This window comes from Pteropus medius, unplaced genomic scaffold, assembly GCF_902729225.1.
Source record: "Pteropus medius unplaced genomic scaffold, Ma_sr-lr_union100, whole genome shotgun sequence".
Lineage (NCBI taxonomy): Eukaryota > Metazoa > Chordata > Mammalia > Chiroptera > Pteropodidae > Pteropus > Pteropus medius.
Window position 1 is genome coordinate 7573730 of NW_024352783.1, and position 22967 is coordinate 7596696.

The 22967-nt window shown below is 36.5% G+C and overlaps 2 protein-coding genes across 30 annotated transcripts in view; one reads left to right on the top strand and one right to left on the bottom strand.

Moving 5' to 3' along the window:
- Nucleotides 1–14037, bottom strand: part of PIGL (phosphatidylinositol glycan anchor biosynthesis class L) — an 87261-nt gene extending 73224 nt beyond the window's left edge. For all 6 annotated transcript variants that reach the window (XM_039847460.1, XM_039847459.1, XM_039847462.1 and 3 more), the window contains exons 1-2: nucleotides 13775–14037; nucleotides 4621–4720 (exon numbers count right to left, since the gene is read on the bottom strand). In XM_039847460.1, the coding sequence (XP_039703394.1) occupies nucleotides 4621–4720; nucleotides 13775–14009 (335 nt within the window). In that variant the 5' untranslated portion in view covers nucleotides 14010–14037. The remainder of the gene's footprint in view (nucleotides 1–4620; nucleotides 4721–13774) is intronic.
- Nucleotides 14038–14569: 532 nt separating this feature from the next.
- Nucleotides 14570–22967, top strand: part of NCOR1 (nuclear receptor corepressor 1) — a 173824-nt gene continuing 165426 nt past the window's right edge. For 9 of the 24 annotated variants that reach the window (XM_039847431.1, XM_039847453.1, XM_039847437.1 and 6 more), the window contains exon 1: nucleotides 15201–15333. The gene's annotated coding sequence lies outside the window, so the exon portion shown is untranslated. Of the gene's footprint in view, nucleotides 14694–15163; nucleotides 15334–22967 lie in introns of those variants that run through there. The other 15 variants (XM_039847435.1, XM_039847441.1, XM_039847444.1 and 12 more) reach the window with 4 other exon arrangements.

Genomic DNA, 22967 nt, shown 5'->3' on the forward strand with positions numbered 1-22967 from the left:
GAGTAGTACCAGTCACAAATGCATGCTTTGTTAAGGCCACCCCTCCCTGACCCCACTTTACTTCTTTTGCACCAATTCCCACAGTCATGTTACTTAAAGGTCCAGCCTCCCTTCAGTTCTCTGAATAATCCGCTTTTAAAGTAGTACTGAAGCAGCTTTTAGTTTTCACCTGATAGCTCCACATCAGCTAGGTCCACTTCAGTCTCCTTCCCTGGTTTCTTTTCTAGGAAGCATTCTTGTCCTTTGTGCCTTGTGGGAACATGGGAACTCTGCCTTGTTTTTGCCAAATGGGACTGGAACTGTGCCCTTGAGCCTCAGCCCGGTCATTTCTTTGTGTATTTGGAGAAAAGGATGACAGGCGGCTTTGCTTTCACCTTTTACAGTGAGAGGATGCTTGGTCGGATCCACTTTAGCAGCCAGCATTTGGTCTTTTTTTAGTCTTTGTAGGGGGAAGGCTCTTACTGGGCTTCAAAAGGAGTGGGTGTTTAATTATCAACATGACCCCAACAGTCTCAGACTTTATTTTGTGCCTTCTCTTTCACTGTAAAATTTGCAAGAATTTGTTGGAAAACACAAAGACTTCCAGGAACTGCTAACAGGCTAGACTCATTTATATGTTTCCTAGTAGGTACTGGATTCTATTTCCTCATTCAGCTAAAATTAGTCTGTAAAAGTTTCAGGCTTAACACCAAACTTATGTTAAGTACTGGGCAAATGAAATTTTTATTGTGTTGAAATCTTAGGACAATGGAGCCAAATCTATAAAATGGAAAAATAAAGAGTTGTAAAGAGCCCTTCCAAATCAAAGTATTCATTTAGAAATTTCCAGAGAGTTAAATATAACTATAGTAGTCAGGGATCCAGACTGTTTTATTTAATTAAAGAATGTGAAAACAATTTTACTTAAGTCTCGGAAACTGGTTTGCTAATCACCATTTCTGGGTAAAGAAAAAGTGAGGAAAGGAGGTTGAGATCCATAGGTATCAGGTTTTTTGAGACCACACATTTACATTCTAGCCACAGGAAGAAAGCTTATGGTATAAGTGGAGTCATTCATTTACTCAATAAACATGTACTGAGCAACTACTGTGTATGAAAGGTGATGATAGAGGTTGGGGATAAAAGATACAGGGGGGCTTATGGTGTAGAGTGAAAAATTAGCATGCATGCTAGGTTAAAAGAGGACAATGAGAATATAACAAATGTGTCCAAGAAATTCTGGGCAAATCAGGGATGGTGCCACAGAATCTAAGGTAATCCTTGAACTGAGGTTTGAGAATGAATAGGAGTTTGCTAGAGGGACACGGTAAGGGGTGTTGGAAAGTGAGAAAGCATGCAAGAGGAAGGGACTAGCACATGCAAAGGTGTGCATGCATAAGAAAAGCATGGTATGTTTTTGAGGCCCAACTTAAATAGGAGACGGAGATGCAGAGGAGACACAGATTGGGGTACTAGGCAGTCTTATCTATTTTTGTTATGGGAATGGATGTGATGTGGGTATAACCAAGTGCTGGGTGATGAGGCTGGGCAGGGAAACAGCAACCAGACCATACGTAGCTTTGGGACCTTGCAAGTTTTGCGAAATAGGTCATTAGGCCTCAAAGCACTTCAATTGTCATGGGTTATAACAGGGGGGATCTGCTTTGTTTTATTCCATCATAATCAGGCCTCTCTTGAATCTCCACCATTTCCAGTCAGAGCACTTTGGAGCAGTATATTTGATCCTCTTCCTACTCATCCTCCAGAAAGAGGCCCATGAGAAGACCACAGTGTTTATAAAAAGGCTTAAAAACATTATTGTTTTTTCAAGGAACTCTATGTTTTGAATTTATCAAATCAAGTATTATAAAAATGTATCCAGATTTATTTCTAATTATCATTCACTTGTATGGATAGAAGCTGAGATATGGATAGATTTATTTTTTAATTATTGTTCACTTGTATGCATAGAAGAGAAGAATGTTTTATTAGATATATGGGGTAGTCTTTTAAAAATATATATACATATATAATTTAAAAAGTAATAAAGGCTTCCTAAAAAAATCAAACTGTAGAGAATTCTGTGAAATTAAAAAGTGCAAGTGTCCCTCTTCCTAGCCTCAGTTAAGTCACAGCTACTATTAATTAGCCTGGTATGTATCCTTTTAGAAATTATCTATTCATTTAGCAATATGTGTGTGCTTTTTGTTTTCTTTTGTTTTGAAATATAAATGAAACAATTCTATGGACTCTTCCTAGTATATTAAGAGGTGCAAAAGCAATGAATGTGTACTAAATCCATAGGCTTCATTTTCCAATAGCATACAATTCCCAAGTATCCCAGGGAGAGTCTCTAATCTCCCTTCTGGTCTTGAACTTTAGCATATGCACAATGAAACAGCTTTCCACGAATGCAGCAGTGATGACTGTCATGCCAGCACCTTTTATTCAGCTCCTATATCTCGAACTGTTCTCTTTCTTCAAAATCTAGCACTGTGCCTTGCCCATTCCAGGCATTTAATATCTATCTGTTAACAACATGCATTTTTAATATCATACAACTCATTAAATTAACAGAACCCATGGGTATTAAGGTACTGGGTAGAGTTGCTAAAAGTATCCATTTAGTTGTCTAATGAATGAAATTATGCCTTCTTTTCTTGAGAACTGAAACTTTTCCCCTCTTTAAGTGATTAGGTAAGGGGTTTACTTGGGTGAACTCCTCTGGCTAAATGTTTCCCTGAAATCCAGCAATGAAATTCAAAACAATGGAAGAAAAAAATTGACCATATACAGTATCAATTAAATGTACTCCTAAACACATATTTGTCTTTCAAGTACAATAACAAAGTACTGACCTACTTTCCTGCAGAAAGCCAGGAATCAATTCTGTCTTCCTTTCTGTTTTTTTAATCCTAGCACTGCCATTTATTAAATGTGTGACCTCAGAGATTCTCTCAATCTTTTTGAGCTCTAGTCTCTTCATATGAACCAAAAGGGATAATAAAACCTATCTGGCACAGTTAGTCGAAGAATTAAATGAGATAACTTTTGTGAAAGTATGTGTCAGGCATGGAGTAAGCAAAAAATTTAGTGGTTGAAGCATAGGCTCTGGAGCCAGATGACACTGGGCAAATTATTCAACCTCTAACTATGCCTCAGTTTCTTATCTATTACATGAGAAAAGTAATTGGATTGTTTTGAGGATTAAGTAAGATCCTATATTTAGTATGGTTTTGGGCACTGACAATAATGTTTTAATACATATGTACTCTTATTATTATGAGTGTAGGCCCTCCATAAAACTTTCCTTTCTCTTCCTACTCTTCATTCTTCTCTCTGACTCATCTAAATAACCTAAAGATTCCAAGACTCTGCTATTTCTGGGTTATGAAGTGAAAGGCTGAAAGACTAAAGGTTGTATGATACTAAGGACTGAATTGCATACTCCCAAAATCCATGTGTCGAAGCCCTAACCCCCAAAATTAGAGACAGGGTCTTTAGGAAGTAATTAGGATTGTGAGGTCATAATGGTGGGACACTAATCCTTAGGACTAATGGCCTTATAAGAAAAGAGAAATTTATCTCTCTACCCTGTATGTGAGCATACAGCAATAAGACAGCCATCTGCAAGTCAAGAAGCAAATCAAGAAGCAAATCTTCTCTGGAAATTGACCCTGCTGGACCTTGACCTGGGACTTCCAGCCAACAGAACTGTGAGAAAATGAATCTTCTGTTAGTTACGCCACCCAGTCTATGGCGGTAGCCTGAGCAGACTAACATACATGATTTCCCTGCACCTTTAAACTGGCTTTCTGAAATATTTATTCTTAACAAGTTTACTACCCCTCTACAGTAGCATTTCACAAATAGAAGATGTTGCTGAAGCTGCATGATCTTCAAGATATATAACAAATGTAATAAATTAGGACATGATGAGAGTAAAGATCTTGATAACTGAGCCAAGATCTTTGGTTTGACTATAGTTCTCACAATTCAGATCTGGCTCTGAAAAAAACATCTTGCTTTGCTAGGCCAAAGCAGACACTGCACAGGCAGAAGTCTGTGTGCAAATGGCGTGCCTGAGCAGAGAAGCCCATTATTATTCTTAAATGAATAGTGAGGAAACAAATCACAACATATAACCACAGAATAAAAGAGAAGTACATCATCTTTGATAACAAATGAGCAAATGATTTATTTCACAAATTGACTAAAAACTATCTATCATTTAAGGGACAGAGGAGGAAGTTTAGGAACACAGATTAAGTAACTTGCCTAGGTGACACAGTTAATAATCCGATAAAGCTGAGGTTTTAGTCTGGGCAGTCTGGCTCTTGATTTGTGCTTTTTAAAGCATTACAAAACTCCCTGGCATAGAGAAGAAATTCCTCCATCATGATCCCAATAGTTTATCCTGAGCCATGTAAAACTGAGAATAAATTGAAACTTTCTCCTTAACTCTTTGTAGGGCAGTGAAATGAACAGGAGTTCACCACCCCCAGTCTAACACAATGAACATAAATTCCCAACGGCAATGGTTAACATGATAAAGAATATCTTTCATAACCAGCAGCCAACACAGTTAATGGTAAAACACTAGGTGTGTTCTTAATCAAATCATTAATACAGAAGAATTACCTGTTGTCAATAATCATTACACTGGAGGGTGGAATCCCCAAAACATCACAGCTCTGCAAAAGTTCTCTCTTACGAATCTCCCCTTGATTGTAGTAATTTCCTAAGGATAACAAATATACAGTGGAAGATTTAACAATGAAAGCTATCAGTTTACTCATTCTTACCTTATCTTGTTCCCTAAAGGATTTACACTACCTAAAAAATCTGTGGTTATGATAAAAAGTTGAAGAAAATACAACATAAAATAAGGTCACAGTCAGATACTTGTGAGAAGACTACTAGCAGCACAATCTTTAGAATCATCATTTAATTCTTCCCCATCTCTATATCTCTCTGTCCATCTGTCTGCCTGTCTGCATTTTAGTTGCATGCTACAGGCAGCATTGTACATTGCCAAGAGCACTGGCTTTGGAGTTAAGCAGATTTAGGATTAACCTTTCTATAACCACTCAGAACAAATGTGGGTACCTGAGCACATCATTAATTTGAGCCCCTTTAAATTGATAGTCCTTAAATAGCTGCTAAAATTTTATTTAAAGAAGAGGTTCCTCAGTATTATAGGAAATTGTGCAGAAAATATTCAAGAAAATATTCTTCTTTGAAGAGTTTAGCAACCAATTATCCCAGCATGCCTTTAGGGGACCTTGACCACATCAGTACCCCAAATAGTTTACATTTTCTTTATTTCCCCAACATATATATTTCCTAAGAATAGTTCTGGTAAATACAACTCTTCTGTATCCTTACGAATAATATAGAGTGAAATTTTGGTGCCATTTAATTGCACTTATGAGCAATTGTCTAGCTAATGCACTCCTTAATTAAACTACAGCATGTATGATTTGGGCTATTTAACTTGCTTGAGCCACAGTAAAGTGGGAATAATGGCCATCTCGTAGGCTTTCCTGAGGATTACATAATACATATCCACCTAGTTCGGTACTCAGTGTTAATTTTCTCTTTCCTTGATTTCTTTATCTTTACCTTCTCCCACCTCTTCTTGAATTATAATTCGTCTTCATTGTCCAGATCAAATGGCCTTCCCTTTGGGAAGCCTTATCCTATTTTCCCTGGCAAGTAATCATTTTTAGTATTCTGCTCATATGAACTTTTCTCCATGATTGAATTATTAATTCCTAAATGTCATTGACCTTAAAAGTCACAGTCTCATTCAACTTTGTATCATCCTGCTGTCCAGCACAGTGTAGGCACCCCTGAAGCACTGAACAAAGAGAGGCTCCACTTACTGTTCCAGATAACTCAGAGAAAAACTCCACATGAATCCTTTCAACTTTGTCAGGGGTTGCTCCAGTGCTAGTTTCAACTGTTTAAACCCAGATGGGAGACAGTCATTATACTGTATCTAACAAAGGGACTAACCTTAAAAAGATTCCAGACAACAGCTTAATTTTGTATTGTCCTCATCACAATTTTTTGTTAACTTTTTTAACATTTAGTCAGATAGAAACTAGTCAATTTTGCGAGTCATTAATATTTTAGGTTCCTCTCAAATCCCTCTCTCATTTTGTGTCGTTTATTTAATCTTTGGTGATAAAGAGTCTACACCAGTGACACGATTCCTAAACCCAGAGGCTATGCAAATCAGACCGATTATGGTTGTGAGAAAGAGCTTAGAATTGAAGCTAACATGTTTGTGGAGCTGGTTTTACTGCTTTGTATTTAAATTAAGGAATTTAAAATAGATTAGAGAGTTGAAGTCAGAGATCACTTGAAATATTTAATTTTCACTAAGTTGGTGAACATGTAGGCACTTCAACAGATTCAATGTCTGAGATTCTTCGGCAGCTCTTAACTGAAACACTCTTAAACAGCATCCAGGTAGGATGGTTGCACCTCTAAGAGGCACAAGATAATCTGTTGGGGAGGAGAAAAAGCCTTAGAACTTCTCTTAAGTTGTTTACCTTGTCTTTTATAGATGCCAACTTTTGTTAATGTTTTATAATGTACACATTAGTTCAGTTGTCCATGTACTTAATTATAAATAAATATACAGTACATATAATGGGAGTATATGATCAAAAGATTTTATCAATAGGAAAATGTGGCCAAAAAATGTTTGGAGATCATTATTCTAGAAAACAAAACAAATGGGATTAAATGTAGATTTACTTACATAACTACATTGTGTATATGTGTATAAGGTTATGTATGAATGGTATGCTTAGTGAAGTCTTCTGTTTTGTGATAACTAATACTACTCAGAAATAACTAGCAAGCATGGTATTTAATACAAATTAAAGTCACTTTGTAAAGACCTACATTGATATACCACATGTATAAAGGTATATTTTATTTTATTTTAAAGATTTTAAATTAATTTATTCTATAGGTAAGACATTTATTTATGTAAAAATCAAAAGAACAAAGCTATATATAGCAAAACCAACCAACCAACCAACCAACCAACCAACCAACCAACCAACCAACCAAACCAAACAAACCCTCCTCAACTTCTTTAGTTACCCAGTTCCCTACCTTGGAAGTTTTAATTTAGAATGAGAAGTGGATTGAGAATCAAAGCATTATGGTCCCAATACCTGGCCTTCTACTAACTTCATGAATCTGAAGAAATTCCTAAAGTTTCTGGGTTTCGGCAATACCAGCAAGTTTTTCCCTTGAACATGACCAAGTTAATTATAAAATGTATTTGGAAGAAAAAAAGGTCAACATTTTCTAAACTCTAAAATGAGAAAGTTTAGGTTCTGTAACAGTTAGGATCTATCTAGGAAAACAGAAACCTTATCAAATATTTATATCGGTTTATGAATTTAATCAAAAGAATTTGATACATGACTGATGGAAGATTTGAGGGCCAAACAGGGAATAGTGAAATGATCCAAATATTAGCAACAGCAAGAAGTAACTATCAACCTTAAGTTGGAGAGATAAAAGGAAGCAGTATTACTGGAGCCAAAAGGCCTGGTTTCCTCAAAGGAAGCTGAAACAAAAAGAGCTGGACCCTCTTCCCAGGAAGTGTCCAAGGAACCCAGTTGGAGAAATCATGATTTAAAAATGAAACGAGAATTAAAAAAGGGATAAATTACCCAAATAGATATTTCTCTAAAGATAGATGGCCAATAAGCACATGAAAAGGTGCTCAATATCATTTGTCATTAGGGAAATGCAAGGCAAAACCACAATGAGACATCATTTCACGCTCACTAGAATGGCTATAGTTAAAAAATAAAAAATAAAAAATAAACAAATGGAAAATCACAAGTATAGGTGATGATGTGGAGAAATTAGAACCCTCATGCATTGCTGGTGGAAACATAAAATGGTGCAGTTGCTGTGGAAAACAGTTTGGTGATTCATCAAAAATCTAAATGTAGAACTATTATATAACTCAGCAATTCTACTCCTAGGTGTATATGCTCCAAAATTGAAAATGCACTCAAATAGATACTTGTATACCTGTATTCATAGCAGTATTATTCACAAAAGCCAAAAAATGGAAACAACCCAAGTGTCCATAAATAGATGAATGGATAAGCAAAATGTGGTATATACACACAACGAGGTATTATTCGGCTTAAAAAGGAATGAAGTTCTGATATATGCTATGACATGAACTCTGAAAACATTATGCTAATTAAAATAAGTTAGACATAAAAGGACAATTGTTGTATGATTCCTCTTATATGAATAGTCATGTTCAGAGACAGAAAGTAGAACAGTGGTTGCCAGGGGCTGGGGAGAGGAAGGAATGGGGAGTTATTGCTTAATAGGTAGAATTCTGCTTGGGATGATGACAAAGTTCTGGAAGTAGATAGTGGTAATGATTATATACTATTGTGAATGTACTGAATGCCACTCACTGAATTGAATATTTAAAAATGGCTAAAATGGTAAATTTTATGTTATTTATATTTTATCACAGTAAAAATATTTTTAAAATTAGATTTGCATTGAGGAAAAATCTTTCAGTTATGAGTCACCACTGTAAAACAGAAATTGCCTTTAAAATTGGTAAAACAATTTTTATAAAGATTAAGAAACACCATCACATGCTATTATTAACCAATATACGCATGCTTGTATGTATTGTATTTTTTCATTATTCTCAGAAGTTTATTAATATTGACTTTTACTAATGAAAATACTTTTCGTTAGTTTTTCTGACCTGTGACTTACAAATAGTCATTAACAAGGCCAAACATATGGGAAAGTGTCTTTTTCTGAATATATGACAAGTATATTTATATCAGATGAAATCAGAAGTATGTACTGCCTTAGAACAGTGTGCAGCTCATTGAAACAAGCTGTTACAAGTATTTCCAATCACCTGGCATATAAATTCTAAGTTTAATTATTAAAAAAAGGTAAGTAAATACATACTCAGAAATACAAAATATTCTTATAAACAGTTAACTTACCATTTTGGTATCAACATTTATTAACAGGCATTGTTTTCAGTTAGTCATTGGATGCCTACGCCTATGATCATACGGAAATCCCATCAATCTAATAAACTTTAGAGGAAAGTACTTAAGTGTTTATATATAAAATTACAAATAGGATCACAAACATGTAACCTTTGAGTCATGTTCTGGTTTTATAGCTCCCTTAAAGAAACAATTTGTATTGTTAAATATTACTAATTTATTCCATTCTTAATAGGATACAGTTAATACCTAAGATATTTCCTTAGAATGAAAAGAGTCAGATGAGACTAACACTTTGACTCTGGATCTAAATAAATGTATTTCGATGAGGAAAACTTTGAAGAATTATTCATGATTAAAAATCATTATTAAAAATAACCTAATAAGTTGTTTTAGGGAATATAGTGAATCAGATGGAGAATCATGCTGGAGAGACCCTCAGCATTGAGTACCTGATCATGTAAAATAAAAGGCAACCATGTTTTAGAGTGTATGGCTGAGTTATCAAAAAAGTAAGGGCTATCTTTGAAGGTCTTAAACAATAGGTAAGTACAAATCCGGACAATTAAGGTAGAGCCAAAGTCAGGCACCTTGAGTATCAGCCTATGCCTGATGGCCTAAAGTCAGGTATGAGACAAAGCTTGGGCACAAATAAGGAGATCTCTGCAAAGACCAGACCTTCAAAAGGTAATACCTACAGTGGGAGAACAAGAAAAAACCTACTTTAAACAGAAATGGTGGGGCCACATCTCTTTCTCAGACATGGTTCTAGTAGAAAGGAAAGTAAGAGAAATGCCACCCCCTACGAATTGTTAAATAAACTGACCTTTGCTTGGTGTGGCACACTGTATTTACTAAAAATAGCTACAGCAGTACTTCTAGTCCCACATGTACTTCTAGAACCTTGCTGCTCCCTATAAAGAGGTGAAGTCTATTCATCTCCTTGAACCTGAATGTGACTTGAGACTGCATTGACAAGTAGAATGCAGTGAAAGTGATACTGCATGATTTCCAAGGCAATATGGCTTACCCCTAGCACAGGCTGTCTCTCAGAAACACAGCCACTAGGTTTTGAGGAAGCCCAAGCTACGTGGATTTACTATACGTGGACTATACGTGGATGTTCTGGCTGACATCTCTAGCTAAGTCAGGTGAGTCTAGTCTCCAGCCTTGGGATACTACAGCTGAAGTACTAAATATCGTGGGGCAGAGACAACTGTGCTGTCTAAAACCATGAGAGATAAAGTATTAATACTGTTTAAAGCCACTAAGTATTGAGATATTTGTTGTACAGCATTAGACAACTAATGCACTTAACGTTTGGAATTTACAGTACCTCTGTGCACTGAAAAATCTTAATCTAAAATTTTAGTTTAGAGTGATCTATGGTAGTGCTTTTTGTTGCTTAGATGAAGCAGATATAAATCACCAAAATATTATAACAAATATGGTTCCACGAAATGTGCTTACAATTAAAAAAAAAATCACAAAATACACATGGAAATAAGTCAGAACGAGTTATTCAAAGAGCAGAATTAGACACAGAGACTGTAGAAACTGGGATTATTAGGACAGATATAAGCGCTTAATATATTTAAAGAAAGAGAATATCAAACTATGAGAAAGCAGCAAGAGAATAATATTTGCAAAAAGAATCTCTAGATATGAGAGAAGATTAAGGGACAAAATTAATAATCATCTCAATAGTACTTATGTAAGACTCTTATTATAAAACTATTAACAGGCATTAAAATAGACATTAAAGGCTAATACAAATAAGGAAACATATCATAAAGTCACAGACAGAAAGACTGCTATAAAAGCTACAGTAATTAAGACAGCATGATATTAGCACAGGGATGTCAAACTGACTAAAAGAATATTATACAGATCAGAAATACATGAAAATCTGATATATGAGGGTTGGCAGTGCAGTCTGGAAGGGAAAGGATAAGCTAAATTGGTTTTCCTGAATCTAATCTTTCCCTTCAAACCATTCTCCATATTGCCACTAGAATGAGCTTACTAAAACACAGAACTGGTTGTGTTAATCGTTCACCAAATGTATTCAGTAACATTCTACTATTTACTATAGCTTTCTTTCATGTGTATATAAATAGGTTATGTGCATTGGGAGAAATGCTGGACTAAATAAAGTTAAACAGAATTTTTTGCAGCAAGACTTCTCAAAGATGTTGACATTCTAATAAGGACCATGAACCTCTAAATAGGGATAGCACATTTGGCTAATTTCCCCAAACTTGTCAAGCCAAAGCATTTTTTTTTTAAATAGCAATTTGATGAATTAGTGTTTCTTGGAACATATATACTGGAAATCAAAATAGTTATTTCAACTGACACAGCATACCAGGCAATGAGGCAGATTGGGTACAGACTGATTGTTTTTATACTGCCATAGTTAGAACAGGGAAGAGCCACAGGGTTCTGGCTCCTCCACATTCTAGCCGGTCACTGTGGTCAAGTTACTTCAACTTTTTCATGATTCAGTTTCCATATTTGTAAAACGGGAATAGAAATTTTATGTGTGTAACATTTTATATATTATATAATATTTTATGTTATTAAATAATATCTATCATAAGACTGCTGAGATTAAATGAGCCACTAATAACAAAATACTGTATTTATTCCTGCTTCTCCCTACCCCTTAAAACTGGAGCTATAGTTAGAATGAATCAATCATACAAGTCTAAGACTTAACTGATACTTTTACTGTTGTCTAGAACGACTTGCCCCATTACCTATATACCTAGTCCTATTTTTAAAGACCAGCTCAAAAGAAAATCTTTGGAGAATTTTCCTTAATTCAAACCCCTGAAAAAAGAATCCAGGTTTTTCTTAATTTTGTGTCCATAGTACTCTCTAACACACCATTACAGCTTTCAGTATAATGTATCACAAATTATTATCTTCCCATTTTTCACATTAGAAGTCAGCGGTGTAATGTTTAATCCACAGCTTTGAATGAACTAGGGATTTTAAAAATAATTTTAATATTTATAAGGAAGAACAATTTAAATGGAAAACTGGATTCAGAGGAAATAATGAAAGACAACATTAAAGATACTGAGTGTTTAATATGTGCCAAGGGCATACTTTTTAAAATTTGAAAGGGTTCTGATTTCTTGTCCCAACCTATTAAAAAAATGAGATATTAAAGAACCCAGTGCACCTATACTATGGAAATAAAACTGAGGCTTCTCTTGCAGATCTTGAAACAAATTTGCTAATAATTTGACTCCTATATTTGTAGTATAAAACATAAAATGAAAAGCAAACAAAAAAAAAATTGAGGACTTGAACTGCATCCATTTGCAATTGATATCCTTCATAGCACAAACTAAGAAAAGTGCTTACACACAAATTCTCATTAAATATGAAAATGGTTTAATCTTACCAGCAACAAATGATTTTGAGTGAAAAAAGTGTTAATTAAATCAAGAAATAGTATAAAAACATGCTAGTCAATGCTAGAGAGGTACATTGAGACAAAGAGAGGGAGAATATTGAGGGAGAATGTAAATTGATGTTTCTGGGTATGCAATTTGCATGAAAAGCCCTAAAGCAGCCAAATTTAGAAATCAGTCCTAATGAAATAAAGACGTTCACTGTTATTGTCATAGAGATAAATTGGGGGAAAAAACCCCACCCTTAAACACATACAATAAGGGATGACTAAATTAAGGTTTCTCTCTGAAACCATTTAAAAGGCTATATATCTAAATATTATTAATGTTTAAATTATAAGTTTCACAAGGACATAGTCCTCACCTAGCTTGTTTTCACTTTTATTCCTGAAGCATAGAACAAGGACTAGCATATAAGTTTTTTTAATTAAAAATTTTTAGAATTAAAATTTTATTTTTGTAGAGCAGCTATAGGTTCACAGCAAAACTGAAGGGAAGGTACACAGATTTTCCCATTTATCCCCAGTCCCCACACATGCATAGCCTTCCCCATTATCAACATTCCCCATCAGAATGGTATATTTGTTATAATTGATGACTTTACATCATTATTACCTAGAGCCCATAGGTCACATTAGCATTCACTCCTGGTGGTGTTCACTCTCTGGGTTTGGACAATGTATAATGACATACATCCATCATTATAATTTTATACAGAGTATTTTCACTGCCCTAAAAAATCCCCTGTGCTCCACATTCATCCTTCCTCCTACCTCAACCTCTGCAAATCACTGTTTTTACTGTTTCCCTAGCTGTGCATTTTCCAGAGTATATGTAGTTGCAATCGTACAGTACGAAACCTTTTCAAATTGGCTTCATTTAGTAATATTCACTTAGTTTTTCCTTTATGACTTTTCATGTCTTGCTAGCTCATTTCTCTTTAGCACTGACTAATATTCTATTGCCTGGATGCACTGATTTATTTATCCAGTTACTTACTGAAGGACATCTTAAGTGCTTCCAAGTTTTGTATGGATAAAGCTGCTATAAATGCCTGTATGCACGTTTTTGTGTGGACATGTTTTAAATTCCTTTGGGTAAATACAAAGTAGGGCAAATGCTGGATGGTTTGGTAAAAGTAAGTTCAAGTTTGTAAGAGACTGCCAACCTACCATTCCTATCAATGGTAGGAATTCAAAATGGTTCAGCCTCTTTGGTGGAAGAACTCTCAATCCTTTGGGGAAAAGTCGACTGAGATAGGTTAGCACCTAAATATCCTTCATAGCTCCGGCTCCCAACACCCCTCCAGCAGCCTCCTACCTGCAGAGAAGCAGAGCAGGAACACCCGGTGCCTCAGGCGGGCCAAACCTAGCACCGTGGGAGCAAAGAACATGGCTTCATCGTCGGGGTGCGCGATCACCAAGAGGGTATGGCTTCCGCCTCCCAAGAGGTCAGCCTGCTCCTGACTCTTCATTCGTTCTGAGGAATCCCAAACCCAGAAGAAGCCCCATGTTAGGACCACCACAGCTAAACACAGTATACCTACCGCTTCCATATTTTGTAAGTGGCACTGCGCCTGCGCAATAGGGAAAGGTGCAGCTGACCCTGACTCCGGCAAGAAAACTGCACTCGAGGAAATTCCGTTCCGAGTTAAAATCTGTCCTGCCAACCTGCTCCCATGGCTTGAGGCTTTAAACGTCGGGTTCCTGCTGTGGTTTTACACTGACGCCTCCCAACTTCTTTATCGACGTCTCTCTATGCAGCATTTACGAGGTGTGTGCCAGCTAGGTTTCAGAGCTGAACTGAACCGCTTCCCGTCCAATTTTCTACCCTTGTCCTCACAGTACAATGGATTTAAAGGAAAGGGTTTTAAAATAAACGCCCAAATATTGTGTACGGGTTCCCGCCTTTCTTCAACGTTTTATAACTCATTTCTTAAAACCCGGGACTTTCTCGTAATTATACGGTTAGACAGCCCCTTATCCGGATAAACGCCGACTTTGTTTTTTCTTGATTTTTGTGGAGTGGTGGCTTCTTTAAAGAAAAGTATGCCATTACGATGGACCGTCCAGTCATTTCATTAGAAGAGTAAGGCTGAAAGCTCACTTTGTAGTCGCAAGGGCCACAGGCTCATTTGAGGAGTGACTTTAAAGACCGACATCTTGGACAGACAGGCTCTGCCGGCATTTCAGCGAAGTCTTGGGACGAATTACAGCCGGAGCCTTGGAAAATATCTTGGGTAGGTCGACGTCCACCCCTCCCGCTCCCAGCACGTGGGAACCAACTTCCCTTCCTGCAGCCCGGGCACCTTTGGAAGTCGCCGCCATCCCGCCAAGCCGCCTCGCGTCGCTGAGGGGTCGAGTGGGCCGAGGCATGGCCTTGTGTCCTTCCTTTCCAACGCTCGGGGAAGGCCCCTGGCGCTGGGGAGTCGGCAGGCTCGAGGTGGGCGACCCAGCTTGGGCACCCAATGGCAGCGCACTGAGTCCAGCCAGGCTCAGTGCTACCTCCGCTTGAAAGCACCGGCGCTTCCAGGCCGTAGGGAAAAGTGAGGGGATAAGGCGTGGGGTGACCCAGGAAGCTCGACAGTGTTAGCAGCCGCACCCGGCCAGCGGAGGGAGACTGTCCCCCAACCTTCCGGAAGGAGGAGGAGCTGGCGCTGGAGCCGCCTAAGCCGCGGCCGCCGGGGCTGGGGGGAGGGAGAGGGGTTGAGGCAAGATGGCGGCCAAGGTGGCGATGCAGCCGCAGCCGCGACGGCGGTGGCTGTAGTGAGCGCCCAGCTCGCCGCGCCGACCGAGGTCCCGAGGTGGGGACGCGCGCCGGGGCCGTGTTCCGCTCCTCAGGCTCCGGGCGCGCCGGCTACCACGCTCCGCCAGCTCCCGGTGAGTAGGCCCCGGTACCCAAAGCCCCGGCCTCTGGGCCCTCGCTCGGTCGGGGGCTTGGGAGAGCTCTCAGGGCACACGCCGCGGGCGCGGCTTCATGGCCGGGCGAGGGCCGTCACGGGCCTGGCAGGGCGGGACCCGCCCCAGCCATCCGGCTTCTTCCCCTCGGCCGCCCTGGACAAGTCGGGCCCGGCGGGAAGCTCAGGTTGGGCGAGTAAAGGAGGCTTATGGAGTTGGGAGGAAGAATGGGCTGCGGCCAGGCCGGTGCCGGCAGAGAAGTGTCCCGTGGGGAGGGGGCGTGCGGAACCGGCAGGACTGACCGAGGGAGGCAGAGTGGGCCTGGAAACCCCGGGTGGGGCCCGCACAGGTGGCGAGCCTGGCTCACTCTGAAGCGGAGTTGGTAACCGTGTTGGGAGTGTAGAAAGGGTTAGGGAGGGTGACAGCCATGGACAAGTGCGAGAGGAGCAAACTAGTTCACCTTTTTAACCAAACCACTCCGGAGAGTAATGGCGAAGGGTGGGAAGAGGTGGAGATGGCAAAGATCGGAACCTTGTATTTTCTGCCTTTTATTATTGGTGTTTTAATGTGCGAAGTTGGGGAGTTTTTTGGTGGGAGAGGGATTAGAGGAACTATAATTGAGAAATTAGTTTTACTGGAGTGGAGACTGAATTTGAATTCTTCAAATTAACTGCATTAGGTATAGTCGTGTATTAAAGGTGTGGATAGGAATAAATGATATTTATGAACAGTATTTCCTTAGGAAGTGTCAGTTTGTTTTTTTGTTTGTTTTTTCTTTTACTGATGTTGCATACCTCAGTGTCTCTTCAACAGAATTAACCTTGTGGAGTAGTGGTTTGGGTAATTCTAATTTAGAGGATTAGTGTATTCACCTGCATCAGATTTGTTTCCTTAATCGTATCCTAATTATATTGAAATTTACATTTCTTGTGTGCATTCCGGTGAGGCAATGATGGGAGGTGCGGAACATTGTGCAAAGAGCAACAGGCCGGGGATTTTAAAATACTACAAACATTCATTCATTCGTTCACCAGATCTTGATCATTAGCTGTAGCTCATGAGTCACACGTGATTGTCCTTGGATAACTGAAGAGTTGATGGCATTATTTAATTTTTAATGCTTTTTTGAAACTGTTTTGATGTACCTTTTCATAAAGATACTTATTGGATGAACCAAAAGCCCAATTTACCTGGGCTCAGGAGACCATTTTTAGAATTTATTTAGACATGGGTAAAATTACGGAAGAAATAACCACAAGTTGTTGGAAAAAGAAATGTCTTTATTTTCTCATTGTGTTAAAATCCAGTGGAAGTTTATTTAGTTATTTTAATATTTATAGTACACGGTTGTTTTGCCTTGCTTTAAGCACACTTGTTAATAGAAATCAAGGTTAACACACGTTTATATAATGTGCACATGCATACATATGGATGTGATTACTTGCAATACCAAAATAAAATGCTCTTTCCTTTTACAAAAGGCTTGCCATATGTTGAACTACTTCCCCAGAGAAAATATAATACTAAGAGTCCTGATTCTTCCTTTAACTATGTGACGTTTTGGAACATGTTCAACCTTTCTCTGCTTCAGTTTCCTAGCCTGTGATAGTAGAAAAACATCTGCTCTGTTGGGGTTAGCTGTTGTGAGCCTAAGAGAGTTAATAGTTCTGAAATTAAACAGATTGAAAGGGTTATATTTCTGTGAGGTAGTAACAGCTCTCTCAGCACTTATAAAATGCTTTATTTGCACATCTCTCATGGCATTTACACTTTCTACCTTGCTTTTTTGGTGTTTATATACCTGTTTTATCTCCTCTTGAGCACAGGGTATCTGATTTTATCTTTACATTGATGGCATCATGTAGGATTTTATTTTCTGTGTTGGATATTGACACTGCAAATATTTGTTTAATGAATAAACATTGTATTCTAATTAGAAGAATATGTTTACATTACAGCTTACCTGAATATACTTGTCTGCTGCGACATAGCTATATAGCTGTGATTCTCTCCATGGTCTCTAAAGAATATATATATTTTAGTTGGATGTCTTGTTGAATTTAATCAGACAGTAAAACTTAAGTATTTGTCCTGCCCACATAATTAAAAAAAAAACACAAAATGCTTGAAATTAACTTAGGTTTCTTTGAATTTAATTGAGTAAAAGTTTGTTCCAAGGCTAGGTATATTTAGATCAGTCTAGTTTTTTTAAGTTTTTTTTTTTTTTTTTTAAATTTGTGAAGTACTAAGATTTTCTTGCTATTGCTGTCTGTTCTTGAAAGCAAAGGCCTTTGAATAGACAAGAGGTTGATGTAGGTAAATGTCAGGCTCTTTGTTACTCAGTTTTTTGTGTTTTGTTATTCAGTTTTAATTGTATTTTGTGATCTGTCTTAATTGCAATTTCAAATTCTTATTGATGCCTGAGAGTGATACAAGTCTCACATATTTAGTTACTCTCATTTGTTCTTTTACTTCATATATTGGATTTTCCTAGAATATAGTACAAAGAAGTAGTAAAAGTTTATTATAATTTATTATGTGTGGATTTATTTGTTAGAAATTCATGTATAGTTCATTCACTTGTTTGACCACTGGTAAGTGCCATTATGTTCAGGGCACATTGCTAAATGCTATAAAGGTATAAAGTTGAGCAGATCAGTATTTGTGTAAATAACTCAGTCTGTAGATTGCCTGATATTTTGTTTTCAAGTTTGAGAATGCAAACGTACATTTATATATATCGATGGTTAAGAAAACATTTCATTTTTTTTTTTTTTCCTATCAGGACTTACTAGGAGTACTCAAAAGCTATGAAAAGCTTCTGTCATGTAGCAATGACTGTATATAGAGCTTCTGTTTTATATTTTAGTATTCTTGTGGTGGTGGTGTTCTTGAACATTTTTACTGTTCTAATACCATTTTTTTTCTATACCAGAAGCTTGTGTGGTCAAATATTACTTGGATAGTCTTCAGATACAAGTTACTTTTTTTTTTTCTGAGTCATCTTTGCATTTGAAGGTGAGACTATACAAAGCCATGTTAATGTTCCTATGGAGTTCTTTAGTTTGATTCTTTCATGTGTGCTGCTGTTACTTTTACTCAAAAAAATCTACCATAATAAAAAAAATTAAATAAATGTATCAAATATATAAATTAGTTAAAATGCTAGTTTATAGAATTATAGAATGTAGAGGTATATAGATTATAAATGCTTCTCAATTATCTACAGATGCTTCTCGATGGGGTTATGTCCTGACAAACCCCTCTTTAAGTTGAAAAAAATGATATGTTGAAAATGCACTGAGTACACCTAACCTACGGAGTGTCGAACATTGTAGCCTTGCCCTACCTTAAACATGCTCAAAACACTTAACACTAACTTATAGTTGGGCAGTTATCTTGAATTTCATCTTAAATAAATTGGCTTCCTCTTCTCACCAGAAGCTGGAGGCACAGATGAGAATTTTGTAGACATGATGGGATGCAAAAACACAAAACATAATATCCAAAATACTCTGGCAACATGGTGTATCAGTTCTTTACTCTCTTGATCATGTAGCTGACTGCGGCTCATTGCAGCTGTCCAGGATCACAAGAGAGTATTGTATTGCATGCATATCGCTCGCTAGCCCAGGAAAAGATTAAAATTTAAAATTCGAATTATGGTTTCTACTGAACACATTACTTTCACACCATCATATAATAGGAAAAAGTCATAAGTCAAACAAATGTAAGTTGGTTCCTATGAATACCATCTGTAGTCTTGTTTACTGGTGAATGAACTGAGGGTCACAGAAAGGATTTGCCTAAATTGTTGTAATTTGGGCACTGGTGGAATCTAATCTTCTGACATCCATTGTAGTGCTCATTCCATTACATCGTGTCATCCATGGGATGAATCATTGTGATGATTGACAGTTACTTAAATATTAGGGTGGATGGGGAATGAAAGATCATTTATTCAGTTTAGGTATTGAATTTAAGGTATTTCCTAACTTTAAATTTCTGCAACGAAAATACAGTTTGAATAAACTTAGTTTCGATTTACATCAGTAATAAGATTATCACAGGGAATTAGGTTGCTTAATTATTAATCTGCTGTGATTAAACAGAAATGTCTTTGAGGTTATCTGGACCTAGTGACATTTCATGAAATTTAAGTATTACAGGAAATTTTATTATGCCCGTGGTTACCTGTGAGAACTAAACAGGTAGATTAAATTATTTTATAAATTGGCTATTGCTTGCTTCACTAATTCTCAAACTTCTGGATTTTTTTAAGTCTGAGGAACTTCAGTTGTTATATAAGAGCTTAGATAAAGAGCACAAACATGAACTGCATTCTTAATGCTACATTGAAAAACATATATAATATTTTCTGTATGTATTCATACCCTAAAATTTATTTTAAAGGAAAAGGCATATTATTCTTTTTAAACTGATATTCTCACATGAATACTGAAGCATGGCATATTTTATGCCATTTGGGCTGTTAAATAATATGTCTGTTTTGCGTTGCATTATGAAGGATTGATTTTTCTCATACTGTGCTTTTCTGGAATGCTGTTTCCCTGCCTTTCTCTTCCAAAGTCTACCACTTCTAAATTCTGCCTATTTTTTTGAGGGTTTGATCACATATTACTTCATCCAGGAAGTCTCTTATTTCCACTTCTCCAAAGATACATATTTTTCATTCTGAAAATTCTTAATGCTTTACATATACCTTTGTATCATAGTTACTTATGTACGTGTTCATGTAGTCCCCACTAGACCATAATCCCACTGTGGGCATGTCCGTATTCTCAGTCATTTTTTAAATCCTTCCTCTGCCCCCACTCTCAGAATAACTCTCTGCACCTAGGAAATGCATAGTAGAAATTTGTTGAATTCATAAAATAATGCCTAGCCGCAAGAGTTATTTGGTGTGGTTGTTATAGAAACTGACTAACATACATGTGGGAACTTAATGGTGAATAGTTTTTGGAAATTAAAAAACACCAGTGTTAGGTAAAATGTGCATAATCAGTAAATTATCAAAGCACATCTTTTTAAAAAATGTTTCTGTCATTTTATTAGGATTTTGGGGAGAAAAAGTAAACATAGGATTGGTTCACCTGAGACTTTGTATTTCTAGATAATATTAGAACAAGAATGTGTTAATTTATATGTAGGGACTTACGGAGTGGTTTCAGTGCTTGTAAGAAATTGTGAATTAGGAATATGGAATAGTTGGTTTATAGAATTATTATAGAATACCTTTGAAAGAATAGTACTGGTAAGTTTTATATTAAAAATTAAATATTTTAAGAAGATTAGTCAAGCACAACAGAACAGTCAAGATTACCAAATTATTTTGATCTCCACCCTCTACCCATTGTCTCCTTGAGGAATAAAACGGGCTGTTTTGTTGTTTACATAAGAATGTAAACTGATATCAAACCAGAATAAATTGAGGTTGCCTTTTTCTAGGAAAATTTAACTCAGATTTTTTTTATGAGGGTCACAGAATGTTTATTCCCACATACTTTTATTTAATTGATACTCTTTTCATGACATTTTTGTTGTCATACACAGTTCACAGTCAGGGTAATCTGTTTTAGGCCGTTCATGTCCCTTGGCAATAACATAGATTTGTATAATTTTGAAATGTTTGTTTCAAGTAGTAATCATGTCTTTGAACTCTTGTTCAAAGACATTTAACTTTATATTGCTTTTGATTAAGTTCTTTTAATTTAGTTTTATGTATTTGGAATGAAACCAAAACTTGTGCTGTCTAGGAGATTTTGAGTATATAAGATAGTCTATTAACTGTGTGTATGTGTGTATGTATGGGGGGAGGGGAAAAGAGGGAAGGGAAGAGGGAAAGGAACAGAGCAGGAAGGGAGAGGTAGAAGTTACTCTATATTCACCCAAAATCATTTTAATAAGTGAAGGAGGATACATTATCTTAAAATCTTTACTTTCATTTATTGTAATACATTATTTACAGAAGTACAATATAGAAACATAGAAAGACATTGACAGTACCACTTCTAGATGTAGTCTGCTAAGTGTTGCATTTTCTTTCACATTTTTTGTGTGCGTATATAATTTTCTGTATTATGGGATCATATTATACTGTTTCTTGTATACTACTGTTACATGTTGGTATATTTAGAGCTACTTTTATCATTAACAGCTACATAGTGTTCTCCTTATGAAAATAACCATAATTTGTTTAATCAATTTATGGCTACCAATGTTTTGTCAGAATAACAAAGCTATAGTGAATTGTGTGTGTGTATTTATTTTGTATACTTGTACGAGCAGCTTTGTAAGATAGATTCCTAAAGCAGAGTTGCTGTTACATGAACGATGTACATTTGAGATTGACACAAGTATATTGGTAAACTCTAAACTCTGGCCAGTACCAGATATTACAAATTAAACATTTTGACAATTTAAGAAGTGGAAAAAAGTGATTCTAATTGGCCTCTTAGCAGTCGCTATTGAGATTGAACATTTTTAATGAAGGGAGTTGTATTTTATAAATTGCCTGTTTTGTTCTCACGTTATTTTTTGATGGGTAGATATTTTAAATTTGAGAGTAAGGAAGGTCTTTCTAAGTAAAGCATGAAACCCAGAAGCCACATATAGACTAAAAATTGCCTGTTTTGTTCTCATGTTATTTTTTGATTGGGTTATTGGTCTTTTTCAGATTGATTTCAAGAGTTCTTTACATATTAGGGTATTCATTTTTTCATACGTATGCACATTCCCACCTCCTTCTATTTTGTGGTATTATGTATTCAGTTGTATCCAACCCAGCACTGTGACTTTGGGCACATTACTTAACCTCTCTAAGCCTTAATTTTCTTATTTGTAGAATGGAGATATTGTGAATAACATTTAGCATAGTGGCTGGCACATAGTAAGTAAATAATAAATGTTAGCTCTCTTCATTTTTAGTCTATATGTGGCTTCTGGGTTTCATGCTTTACTTAGAAAGACCTTCCTTACTCTAAAATTTAAAGTATCTACCCATCTATTAAACTGAAAAAGCAAAGTGAGGAATATTATATAGAGTATGCTGCTGCTTGTTTTAAAGAAGAAAAATAATGCATACATATTTACTTGTATATCGTAGGATATTTCTGAAATGAAACCCAAGAAACTGTTAAGGTTGATTGTTATGGGAAGGAAAACTGAGTGACTGGAGAACATGAGTGAGAGAGAGATTTTTGACTATATACCATTCTGTATTTTTAAAACAAAGAAGCCCCCAGATTTTAATTTAATATATTTATAATTTATTTTTTCTTTTCCTTTTTTAACTTCTGATTTTTAATCCATCTGGAATTTATTTCTGGTATAGGAAGTGAGCTAGAGATATATTTTGGGGAGATATATATGTGCATGTTTTTCCACCAAATAGCCAGAAGTGTCAGTATCATTTAGTGAATAATTCTTCCTTTGCCTCACTGATCAGATTTGCAGCTTTTGTCATTGATTTCAAATATGCTTGGAGCTGTATCTAATCTATTATGTTCTCTTGATTTTTTTTTGTATATTACCATATTCTTTATTATTGTTTTATAATTTTAATGCCAGTAGGGTTAGTCACCCCTTTATTACTC